This window comes from Pseudonaja textilis, chromosome 1 (genome assembly GCF_049901715.1).
Source record: "Pseudonaja textilis isolate UNSWEBS1 chromosome 1, rPseTex1.2, whole genome shotgun sequence".
NCBI classification, from domain to species: Eukaryota; Metazoa; Chordata; class Lepidosauria; order Squamata; family Elapidae; genus Pseudonaja; species Pseudonaja textilis.
The window spans coordinates 2,902,268-2,914,975 of NC_141990.1; the positions used below are offsets into that span (position 1 = coordinate 2,902,268).

The 12,708-nt window shown below is 45.8% G+C and overlaps 1 protein-coding gene across 3 annotated transcripts in view; it reads left to right on the forward strand.

Annotated features, from left to right (window-relative positions):
• Nucleotides 1-12,708, forward strand: part of ABR (ABR activator of RhoGEF and GTPase) — a 146,019-nt gene that overhangs the window by 80,621 nt on the left and 52,690 nt on the right. Inside the window, exon 1 of one of the 3 annotated variants that reach the window (XM_087924479.1) lies at nucleotides 11,127-11,509. The exons of the other annotated variants lie outside the window; for them this stretch is intronic. Coding sequence (XP_087780605.1) covers nucleotides 11,351-11,509 — 159 coding nt within the window. The 5' untranslated portion in view covers nucleotides 11,127-11,350. Of the gene's footprint in view, nucleotides 1-11,126; nucleotides 11,510-12,708 lie in introns of those variants that run through there. 3 annotated transcript variants of the gene reach the window in all.

Genomic DNA, 12,708 nt, shown 5'->3' on the forward strand with positions numbered 1-12,708 from the left:
ATCCGGCTTCCTCGTTGACTTTGCTTGCTCAGACATGATTCACCCGGGATGCTGCAACCGTCGTAAGTGCGAGTCAGCTGCCAAGCGTCTAAATTTTGATGGCGTAAACATGGGGATACTGCAGCGGTCGTAAGTGTGAAAAACACTCCTAAAGTCACTTTTTTCAATGCCGGGAATTATATCTGAAAGTAGTTGCACACGCTGGAGTGTGCAATTGTCGGAACCGGTTGTGGGGGGGAAGAAGGAAATTGAGACCCGGTGAATTCTGTGCTGAGAATCCAACATGCCGAATTTTCCAGACAACTAGAACAATTATTCAGTGGAAGAGTTTTTATGAGGGACTGGACAACCACTTGTCCGAAATGGCATAGGGTCTTGAGTAGGGCTTGAGCAGGGGGTTGGACTAGATGACCTCCAAGGCCCCTTCCAAACTGCCTTACTTTTGTTATTCCTCCTTTTGTGACTTCCAAAGCTCCGTTCACAAGGCAGGGCAGGTGGGTTAAATACGGCCTCTCTGGAAAGGCAGCATCCTCGGACCAACTTTATCCCGGGTTGCTGTAGCAACGGTTGCTAAGACAACTGCCAGAGATTTGCTCCGATTGGCCAAGGAAGATCCTGGGAGGGGAGAGGAGAGGAGGAGAGATGACACCTGGGTGAATCAGAGGCAGGTCAGAAGATAAAAGGTTTCAAATACTCTGTTTCTGTTTAGTTAATTTATGTTTATATTTATTTATACTGTATTTAATTGTCACAGTAATGACAATAATGAAATGCAGGTATATACATACACAGACACACACACACATACATACATACATACATACATATATATATAGTTACATATGTATGTAGTAGTCCTTGCCTTACAACTTCTACTGACTGTTCATAGTTACAACGGCACTGGAAAATGTGACTTATGATCTTTTTTCACACTTACGACCATTGTAGTATCCCCATGTCATATGATCAAAATTCGAAAGCTTGTCAACTGACTCATTTTTACGACGGTCACAGCGTTCTTGGGGGGTGGACATGTAATCCCCTTTGGCAACCTTTTGCTGAGCAGATTCCACAGGGAAGCCCGATTCACTTAGTGACCGTGCTATTACTTAATGACTGCAGTGATTCACTTAACAACTGTGGCCAGAAAGGTTGCAAAATGGGGCAAAACTCACTTAACAACCGTCTCGCTCAGCCGCAGAAACTTTGGGCTCGATGGCGGTCGTAATCTGAGGACTGCCTGAAATGGAGTCTAAGAAATATCAGGCACCCAATCCGTCAACGGTGATCCGCTCGTGATTTAGACTGGCTTTCAAACATGGCCGCTTTGACTGCTTTTATCTATTAATTATTGTAATGTCTTTGATGGGGTCCTCGTTTAGTGACCCGAATTAGCACTGGCAACGCCATCATTAAGCAGAGCAGTCACTAAGTGAAACTCCAACTGTGCTTACCATCTGACTTCAATTTTTCTTTCCTGCATGGAGCTGCGAAGGTCAGACATGCAACGATTGCTTGCAAAATTACTTTTTCATCCCTGCTGTAACAGCGAGCAGTTGCTAAACGAGGCAGTCATTGAACGAGGATGCCCTGTAAAAACTTGCTATGCTGGTTGAGACTTTCTTAGACGGCCTGAAATCTTTTCGTGTGTGTGTGTGAGTTCAGCCATCTCTGGCTCAGTGCTCTTAAGGTCTCGTTTCTTGCAAAAAATTTCCAAAAATAGAAATATTCCGGATTATTGAAATTTGGAGTTTTGCTTGTCTTGTTTTGAGACTTGATGTCAGCGTTGTGCCATTGTTTCGTGCAGTGTTTGCCAAATTGTTGATGTAAAATCTAACATCCCTGTGTGGAAGAAGGGCGTGTCGCATGTCAGGAGGGTTGTGTGTTGTTGCATCTTGATAGAATTGTCATCCCTGCAGCCTGTTGGAAACAGATTTGCATAATACAGTTCTGAATTATTTCTATTCTAGCCTGGGGTGGGTGTGATAATAAAACAGACTTGTTCATTACTTTATCAAATGCCTGCGTTTTGGTGCAGAAATCTCCTTCCACAGACTCCTTTTAGAATAGAATAGGAATAGAATAGAATAGAATAGAATAGAATAGAATAGAATAGAATAGAATAGAATAGAATAGAATAGATAAAGGAAAGAATGGAATGGAATGGAATAGAATAGAATAGAATGAATAGAATGGAATGGAATGGAATAGAATAGAATGGAATGAATGAATGAATGAATAGAATAGAATAGATAAAGGAAAGAATAGAATAGAATAGATATAGGAAAGAATAGAATAGAATAGAATAGAATAGATAAAGGAAAGAATAGAATAGAATAGAATAGAATAGAATAGAATAGAATAGAATAGATAAAGGAATGGAATGGAATGAATAGAATAGAATAGAATAGAATAGATAAAGAATAGAATAGAATAAAGGAAAGAATAGAATAGAATAGAATAGAATAGAATAGAATAGATAAAGGAAAGAATAGAATAGAATAGAATAGAATAGAATAGAATAGAATAGAATAGAATAGAATAGAATAGAATAGAATAGATAAAGGAATGGAACGGAACGGAATGGAATGGAATGGAATAGAATAGAATAGAATAGAATAGAATAGAATAGAATAGAATAGAATAGAAGTCTTTTATTGGCCAAGCGTGATTGGACACCCAAGGAATTTATCTTGGTGCAAATGCTCTCGGTGTACATAAAAGAAAAGATACATTTGTCAAGAGTCAAAATTATTAGGTACAACATTAATCATAGTCATAGGGTACAATCAACAATCAAATCATACTAGGAAACAGCCTAAAATCGTAAGGATACAAGCGACAAAGTTACAGTCCAACAATCACAAGTGGGAGGGGATGAATGATAAGGAGTGATGAGGAGATTAATAGTAATAGTAGTGCAGACTTAATGAATAGTTGGACAGTGTTGAGGGAATTATTTGTTTAGCAGAGTGATGGCGCTTGGGGAAAAAACTCCCCTTTTGTCTAGTTGTTCTGGTGTGCAGGGCTCTATAGCGTCGTTTTGAGGGTGGGAGTTGGAACAGTTTATGTCTTGGGATGTGAGGGGTGTGTAGATATTTTCCCAGCCCTCTTTTTGACTCGTGCAGGATACAGGTCCTCCTCCGTGGAGGGCAGGTTGGTACTAATTGTTTTTTCTGCAATCCTAATTATCCTCTGAAGTCTGTGTCTGTCCTGTTGGGTTGCAGAACCCAACCAGACAGTTCTAGAGGTGCAGATGACAGACTCCATCCTTCCTCTGTAGAACTGTATCAGCAGCTCCTTGGGCAGTTTGAGCTTTCTGAGTTGGTGCAGAAAGAACGTTCTTTGTTGTGCTTTTTGGATGATGTTTTTGATGTTAGGTGTCCATTTTAGATCATGTGATATAGTAGAACCTAGAAATTTGAAGGTCTCTACGGTCGATACTGTGTTGTCTAGTATTGTAAGAGGTGGTAGTATGGGAGGGTTTCTTCTAAAGTCTACCACCATTTCTACGGTTTTGAGTGTGTTCAGTTCCAGATTGTTCTGGTTACTCCTTCCTCATCTTGCAAGTACAGAAAATTCAAACTTCAAATTCAGAAAATTCAGCTGTAGATTCTGAAAACTCAATTGCAAATTCAGGAAATTCAACTGCAAACTCAGTGAGAGTGACTCCCAAATTCAGAAAACTCAAAACGGCAAATTCAAAATATTCCATTGCAAATTTCAGGAAATTCAACCGCAAATTCAGGTAAAATCGGCTGTAAATTCAAAATACTCAATTGCTGATTTAAAAAAATGCAACGGCAAATTTGGAAAATTCGGCTGCAGATTTAGAAAATGCAATGGGAAGTTTGGAAAATGCAGCAGCAAATTCAGAAAACCCAACTTCAAATTCCGAAAAATCCAGCTGCAAATCCCCCCCCCCCCAAAAAAACCCCGGCTACACATTCAGAAAAACACAGCTGCAAAATTCAGAAAATTCAGCTGCAAGTTCGGAAAATTCAAACTGCCAATCCAGAAAAATGCAACAGGAGGACAATTTTCCTCCCAGTAGGAACTGAGCTACTTCCTCCCTACTCCGAATGAGTAACTCCAAGCGAGTCTGGAGACGAAGAGCGAGTCCAGTATTAGAAAGTTGGTAGCTCTATTTACTGGGAAAACCGGCTTTGATCCCCACGCATGAGTCACGCTGGCGGGCGGGAAGAACATGGATATTCCAGGCATGTGAATTTTGGGGGCGGGCAGGACTCCTGGGAATTGTGGGTTCCTGTCGGGGTTTGTTGCAATGTGGAACAACAAAACCAGCGTCCGAATGGCCAGAGAAGTGAGCAGGCCTTTGGCCGTGGGCAAGTTGGTGCGAGGCGCTAGTGCAAAGCTCTGTTTTATTTGCTGAAGAACTCGGGGTCCTTTGGGACACCCCCCCCCCCTCAATAATCTGGAGATAATCCAGAACTTTCTCTCTCCCCCGGATCTGGACAACATCTGCCATCAGTTGACGGAGAAAACCAGACAGATGTTTGAGACGCATCTCTTTGTTCTGCTTGTATTGACTTTAGAGGAAGGGTGGGCAATTAAGATTCCTTGACGGCCGGTGGACTTCAACTCCCAGAATTCCTCAGCCAGCCACCATTTTACAATGCTACATTGCTACAACGGTCATTAAGTGTGAAAAACAGTCGCAAGCCACTTTTTCTCAGTGCCGTTATAACTTCAAGCGGTCACTAGACAGAGTGTTGTAAGAGAAGCACTACCTGTATTGACTTTAGAGGGAAGATATGACCGGTGGACTTCAACTCCCAGAATTCCTCAGCCAGCCACCATTTTACAATGCTACATTGCTACAACAGTCATTAAGTGTGAAAAACGGTCCCAAGCCACTTTTTTTCAGTGCCGTTATAACTTCAAGCGGTCACTAGACAGAGTATTGTAAGAGAAGCACTACCTGTATTGACTTTAGAGGGAAGATATGACCGGTGGACTTCAACTCCCAGAATTCTCAGCCAGCCACCATTTTACAATGCTACATTGCTACAACAGTCATTAAGTGTGAAAAACGGTCCCAAGCCACTTTTTTTCAGTGCCGTTATAACTTCAAGCGGTCACTAGACAGAGTATTGTAAGAGAAGCACTACCTGTATTGACTTTAGAGGAAGATATGACCGTGGACTTCAACTCCCAGAATTCCTCAGCCAGCCACCATTTTACAACACTACATTGCTACAATGGTCATTAAGTGTGAAAACGGTCCCAAGCCATTTTTTTTCAATGCCGTTATAACTTCAAGCGGTCACTAGACAGAGTGTTGTAAGAGAAGCACTACCAGTATTGACTTTAGAGGGAAGATACGACCAGTGGACTTCAACTCCCAGAATTCCTCAGCTAGCCACCATTTTATACATTATATACTACAACGGTCGTAAGTGTGAAAAACGGTCCCCAGCCACTATTTTTCATTGCCGTTGTAACTGAATTCCTCAGCCAGCTAGCCCAAATGGAGCCCATTGCTGATTTTGCTCATGTGACAATGGGGAATGCTGCAATGGTCGTTAAAGATGAAACATGGTTGTAATACAATTAATCCTCGATTTACGACCATAATTGAGCCCGAAATTTCTGTTGCTAAGTGAGACATTTCTTGTCCCATTTTATCACCTTTCTGGCCCACGTTGTTAAGGGAATCACTTCCATTATTAAAAGTGACACGGTCGTTAAGTGAATCTGGCTTCCCCATTTGATTATGCTTGTCAGGAAGGTCGCAAAAGGGAGCACTACACTGCACAGGGACCACAGCACTACAACCATCATAAATATGAGTCAGTTACCAAGCGTCTGAATTTTGATCACGTGTGACAATGGAGATGCTGCATCGGTCGTAAGTGTGAAAAACGGTCATAAGTAGCTTTTTTTCAGTGCCGTAACTTTGAACGGTCACTAAACAAAGTGTTGTAAGTGAAGGGTTATCTGTATTGACTTTGGAGCAAAGGTCAGATCAGATCAGATAATCAGAGTTGGAAGGGACCTTGTAGGTCATCTAGTCCAACCCGCCACCCAAGCAGGAGACCCTACACCATTTCTGACAGATGGGAGTCCAATCTCTTCTTGAAAGTCAGTGGACTTCAACTCCCAGAATTCCTCAGCCAGCCACCCCCCTTTCATTCATTCTCTCTCATTCTTTCTTTCTCTTTCATTCTCTCTCTCATTCTCTCTCTCTCTTTCTCATTCATTCTCTCATTCTCTCTCTCCCTCTTTCTCTCTCTCGTTCTCTCCTCTCTCTCATTCTCTCTCTCATCCTCTCCTTGTCTGTTTCTCCCTCCCTCTCCCTCTCCCTCATTCTCTCATTCTCTCATTCTCTCTCCCTCTCTCATTCTCTCTTTCATTCTTTCTCATCATTCTCTCATTCTCTCCCTCCCTCTTTTGTTCTCTCATTCTCTGTCTCTCTCATTCTCTGTTCTCTTTCTCATTCATTCTGTCATTCTCTCTCCCTCTTTCTCTCTCTCGTTCTCTCCTCTCTCTCTCATTCTCTCCCTGTCTGTTTCTCCCTCTCTCCCCCCTCTCAATCTCTTTTTCTCTTTCTCTCTCCCTTTCCCTCTCCCTCTCTCTTTCTCTCCCCCCTCTCTCATTCATTCTCTCATTCTCTCTCTTTCTTTCATTCTCTCCTCTCTCTCTCATTCTCTCTCTCATTCTATCCCTGTCTTTTTCTCCCTCTCTTTCTCTCTCTCTCTCTCTCTCTTTCTCATTCTTTTCCCCCTTCTCTCATTCCCTCTCTCATTCATGCTCTCTCATTCCCTCTCTCTCTCTCACACACTTCCTTCCGGCTCCCCTTAGCTCCTGCCAGTTGTCTGGGGATGATGGGAGATGTAGTAGATCCCATCAGGGCTGGCTTGGGGAAGGAGGACAGAGAACCCAGCCAGAAGGCAAAAATTGGCTTCAAAAGTTGTTTTATTGTGTTTGGGTTTTGTTTTTTTTCAAAATAAAAAGGAAAGGAATTCTCTTGTTTTCTTTCATTCTTATTTTTTCAATCTCTCCTTTGCTCTACTGGGGATGCCTGCCTCCCTTCTCGCTGGCTGGCATATACAGGTAGTCCTCGACTTACAACAGTTCACTTAGTGACTAGAGTTACGACGACACTGAAAAAAAACATCAAAAATTCAGGCGCTTGGCAACTGACTCCTACTTATGACCGTGGCTGTGTCCCGGGGTCACGTGATCCCCTTTTGCGACCTTCTGACAAGCAAAGTCAAGGGGGAAGCCAGCTTCGCTTAACGACCGTGTTACAACTGCAGTGATTCACTTAACAACGGTGGCAAGGAAGGTCGTAAAATGTGGAACAAATGTCCCACTTTAACAACAGAAATTTGGGGCTCAGCTATGGTCATAAGTTGGGGACTAAATGTATTCCCATAGATGAATTGCTGTCGGTTACTACTCCACACGAAGGAAGTCTTCAACAAGAAGCTGAATATCCGCCTCTCAAAAATACTTCAGTGGCCGTTGTCCCAAGGAAGGGGCGGTTGGGTAGGTCTAGATGACCTCTGGTGTCACTTTCAAGTCTAGGATTCTGGTAAGTATGTGACACTCCCAGGGAATGACAAAGTTGTGGGTGCTCCATCCCTGGAGGTTTTCAAGAAGAGACTGGACAGCCACTTGTCTGAAATTGTATAGGGTTTCCTGCTTGAGCAGGGGGCTGGACTAGAAGACCTCCAGGGTCCCTTCCAACTCTCTTATTCTGTTGTGTTCTGTGAATAATTTGCTATGAACAGCTGGCAAGAGAAACGAAGAACAGAAACCTTTGATTTCCCTGCTTTGCCCAGACTTTCTAGGGCTTCTTGGTGGCCTTCTATCCCTTGCCCTTGACTTACGACAATATTTGAGCCCATAATTTTCGTGGCTAAGTGAACCATTTCTTAATTGAGCCCATAATTTTCGTGGCTAAGTGAATTTTGCCCCCTTTTACGACCTTTCCTGCCTCAGTCGTTAAGTGAATCTGCTGTTGCTTAGTTAGCGACCCGGTTGTTAAGTGAATCTGGCTTCCCCCACCGACTTCGCTGGTCTGAAAGTCATAAAAGGGGATCTCGGGTGATCCCCGGGACAATGCAACCGTCATAAATAGGAGTCAGTTGCCAAGCGTCTGGATTTTGATTTGGCGTAATGGTCGTAAGAGTGCAAAAAATCGGTCACCGGTCCCTTTTTTTCCCCCATAGTGCTGTTTGAATGGTCACTAAGTGAACTGCCGTAAGCCGAGAACCACCTGGAACACGCACAAGTAGGGGTGGTGACTGGCAGGCTTCTTGCTTGGCTCTGTAACCAACAGGGAGGCTGCGAGTGTAGAAACCGGCCATAAGGAGCCGCTTTCTTTTTTCTTCCCGGTGCCGTCGTCGCGTGGAGCGGTCGCTAATCGAACCGCCGTAAGTTGAGGAATACCTGTAAAGCCCCGATTCTGAGGTCTGCATCCTTTTGCCTTCCGCTGCTTTTCAAGCCCCGACCGACCGTCATGGGGAAAAGAAAACGAAAAGAAACAGCTGGATTCTTGGCTCCGCTCTCTTTTTCGCTCCAAACCACGGCCTGTGTGATGACCCAGCGTGTGGGTTACAAAACAACACAATCAACACAATCCTTCACTTGGCTTCCAAGCTCCGAATACTCTTTTTTTTTTAAAAAAGTTTTTTATTTTAACAACAAACAAAACCACATAAAACATACAACATATAACGTAAAAACATCATCCTTCTTCATAAATTTACAAACCGTGTATCGGTTGGTTTAACCACAATTTTTGTGTGTGTGTGCCTCCATTTCCTAAATGCTAATATAGTTATATTACATAATAACTCATATTATCAATCAACAATTGTATAACCTGGTATCATTCCTGAGAAATCATTTAACTATAATTTTATTAATTCGCGCTTTAACGAGATAACTATAATTTACTTGATTTATTTTGCAACGAATCGTAAGATCATACCAAATCTATCTTAATAAGGTTTTATAAAAGTAATATCAAAAAAAAAATTATATCCTAAATCTAAATATTCTATCGTTGTGTTTTATTATTCTAACCATTGGTAAAAAAAGATCCCAAACTTCATAAAATTGTTTATCTTCTTGTTCTCTAATTTCAAATGTCAATTTACTCATTTCAGCACAATCCCAATATTTTCTTGATCATTTCTTCCTCTCTGAATACTCTTGAGGGAAGACAAAAAACTCCCACGCAAACCGTTACAAGAAGAAGGGAACACAACACAACACAACCCAGGCGAGATAAGGGCTGGAGGACATCCACAGATAACACAACCTGGGAAGGACACCAAACTCAGAGAGGAACCATAAACTAGAGATATTCCCAAGCTTTGTTTTCAGCACTGGCCCGTATGCAGGTCCAAACTCTTACGCAGTTGTCACAGCTGCAGCCCATGAAGGGGATCAGGGCCCTTTCCTCCCCCGTAGACCACGCCATTCATGTTTCTCAGAGAGGAACCACTGGATATTCCCACACTTTGTTTCCAGTGTTTGCCAGTACGCAGGTCCAAACTCTTATGCAGTTGTCAAAGCTGCAGCCCATGAAGGGGATCAGGGCCCTTTCCTCCCCTGTAGACCACACCTTTCATGTTTCTCAGAGAGGAACCACTGGATATTCCCACGCTGTGTTTCCAGCGTTTGCCAGTACGCAGGTCCAAACTCTTATGCAGTTGTCACAGCTGCAGCCCATGAAGGGGATCAGGGCCCTTTCCTCCCCCGTAGACCACGCCATTCCTGTTTCTCAGAGAGGAACCACTGGATATTCCCACGCTGTGTTTCCAGCGTTTGCCAGTACGCAGGTCCAAACTCTTATGCAGTTGTCACAGCTGCAGCCCATGAAGGGGATCAGGGCCCTTTCCTCCCCCGTAGACCACGCCATTCCTGTTTCTCAGAGAGGAACCACTGGATATTCCCACGCTGTGTTTCCAGCGTTTGCCAGTACGCAGGTCCAAACTCTTATGCAGTTGTCACAGCTGCAGCCCATGAAGGGGATCAGGGCCCTTTCCTCCCCATAGACCACGCCATTCCTGTTTCTCAGAGAGGAACCACTGGATATTCCCACGCTGTGTTTCCAGCGCCATTCTGCTCAGTGACGCAGGTCCAAACTCTTATGCAGTTGTCACAGCTGCAGCCCATGAAGGGGATCAGGGCCCTTTCCTCCCCGTAGACCACGCCATTCCTGTTTCTCAGAGAGGAACCACTGGATATTCCCACGCTTTGTTTCCAGCGTTTGCCAGTACGCAGGTCCAAACTCTTATGCAGTTGTCACAGCTGCAGCCCATGAAGGGGATCAGGGCCCTTTCCTCCCCCGTAGACGATGCCATTCCTGTTTCTCAGAGAGGAACCACTGGACATTTCCATGCTTTGTTTCCAGCGTTTGCCAGTACGCAGGTCCAAACTCTTATGCAGTTGTCACAGCTGCAGCCCATGAAGGGGATCAGGGCCCTTTCCTCCCCCGTAGACCACGCCATTCCTGTTTCTCAGAGAGGAACCACTGGATATTCCCACGCTGTGTTTCCAGCGTTTTCAAGTACGCAGGTCCAAACTCTTACGCAGTTGTCACAGCTGCAGCCCATGAAGGGGATCAGGGCCCTTTCCTCCCCCGTAGACCATGCCATTCATCTTTCTCAGAGAGGAACCACTGGATATTCCCACGTTGTGTTTCCAGCGTTTGCCAGTACGCAGGTCCAAACTCTTACGCAGTTGTCACAGCTGCAGCCCATGAAGGGGATCAGGGCCCTTATCTCTCCCTTATCCTCTCCTCCCTGCGTGCCCTAGGATGGAGAGGGGATGAGCCCGGGTCCTCCCCTGACTGCCCAGCCGGCCTCTGCCCTTCCCCAGCCTCCTCCACAACCTCTGGTCGGCTGTTCCCCCTCCCCCTCGGAGTCCGTCTCCAACAGGAGCATGACAGTCTGCTTGCTTTGGCAACGGATGAGTTAACCGTCTCTCTTAATCCTTGGAGAAAGTCCCTTGCAGACTATTTGTTTGGGGAAAACGCTTCGGTGCTGGAGGGGTTAAGCCGGTGGGGAAGAGGGAGGGCTGGTGGGGAGGGGGGGAGGGCTGGAGACCAGAGGGAGGAACCCAAGCAAAGATTTCTCCGGCTGTTCCCGCATCAAACAGAGCGCGCATCTCGCCCGTCCAGGGATGGTGCGCACCGAGGCTTCTTCCAGAGGTGCTGCACTCGGGGAGGGGGGCCTTTTAATGTAGCCCCTTCCCCTTTGAGATGGGCCCTGCTTCCTCCTCCTCCTCCTCCTCCTGCTAGTAACTGAGAGGTTTACTTCTTGGAAGCGGTGCCTTCCGGTGGTTTTTTGGGGTACTCGAAGCTGAGATGACGGAGGTTTTGGTGCAGCCGACAAACCTGTCCCGCCAACATGTGGACCGCTGCTCTTTGGATAGCCTGGAGGAAGCCCCCGCGGGGGGCAAGAGAGCCCCCAACACGGGCGCCAGGCTGTGGGGCAGAGTGCGCAGCAAGCTACTTCGACAAAAGGTGCAGTGGGACCGGGGGTGGGTGGGGGGGGCCTTCTTATTCCCTGGTGGGGGAAGGGGAGAAGAGTTAGGAACGGATGCGCCCTTGCCGTACCGAGAATAAGAATTCGGGGAGAGAGAGAGAGAGAGAGATTTGGGGTGCATTTGATCAAGGGTTAGATAACGGAGCTGGAAATTAGAAGTTGAAAGATCACGGCAACGTGTAAGTAAATAATATTATTGTCGCTACGTAAACCGACCCGGAGGATACACTGTTTACTAAGCACTTAGGTGTGTTAAAGAAAAAATGTGTAACATGTGTATATATATCGAGGGGGGGAAGAGAGACAGGGGGAGAAGGGGAGGGGAGAGAGAGAGAGGAGAGAGGGGAGGGAGAGAGATGGAGGGAGGGAGGGAAGAGAGAGAAAAGGGGAGAGAGAGATGGGAGAGGGAGTTAGAGAGAGAGAGAGAGAGAGAGAGATGGAGGAGGGAGAAAGAGATGGGGAGGGACGGAGAGAAAGGGAGAGAGGGAGGGAGAAGAAAGAGAGGGGAGAGAGGAGAGGAGAAAAAAGGAGAGAGAGGGAGAGAGAGAGGGAGGAGAGAGAGGGAGAGGGAGAGATGGGGAGGGAGGGAGAGAGAGGAAAGAGGGAGAGAGAGAGAGAGAGAAGGGGAGAAAAGGGAGGGAGGGAGAGAGAAAAAGGAGAGAGGGGAGAGAGAGGAGAGAGAGAGGGTGAGGGAGAGAGGGAGAGAGAGAGAGAGAGAAGAGAGAGAGGGAGAGAGGGAGAGAGAGATGGAGGGAGGGAGGGAGAGAAAAAAATAGGGGAGAAAGAGAAGGAGAGAGAGGGAGAGAGAGAGAGAGATAGGAGGGAGGGAGAGAAGAGGGGGGAGAGGGGGGGGAAGAGAGATAGGGAGGGAGGGAGGGGGAGATTGGGGTTAAGTCTGGCTTGACCTTGCACCAAAGTTGGGGTTGCGTAGCCGGTGGCTCTGTCTCTTGCACACACAAGACACACACAGACCGTGTTTGCGGTGAACAAGCTTCCCAACTGCAAACCTTTCCTTCCTTTAACTTGCTTGGGCGCCTGGGCTCCTCCGCCAAGCGGATTAGAGTTTCTCCCAGCGGATCCCGAGGGAATCCACTGCCGCCTCCCCGGTGGCTTCTGCCAGGACCCAAACTTCTTCCCTGCTGCTGTTTTTGTTCCGCTGTTCAAGCAGGAAGGAGGT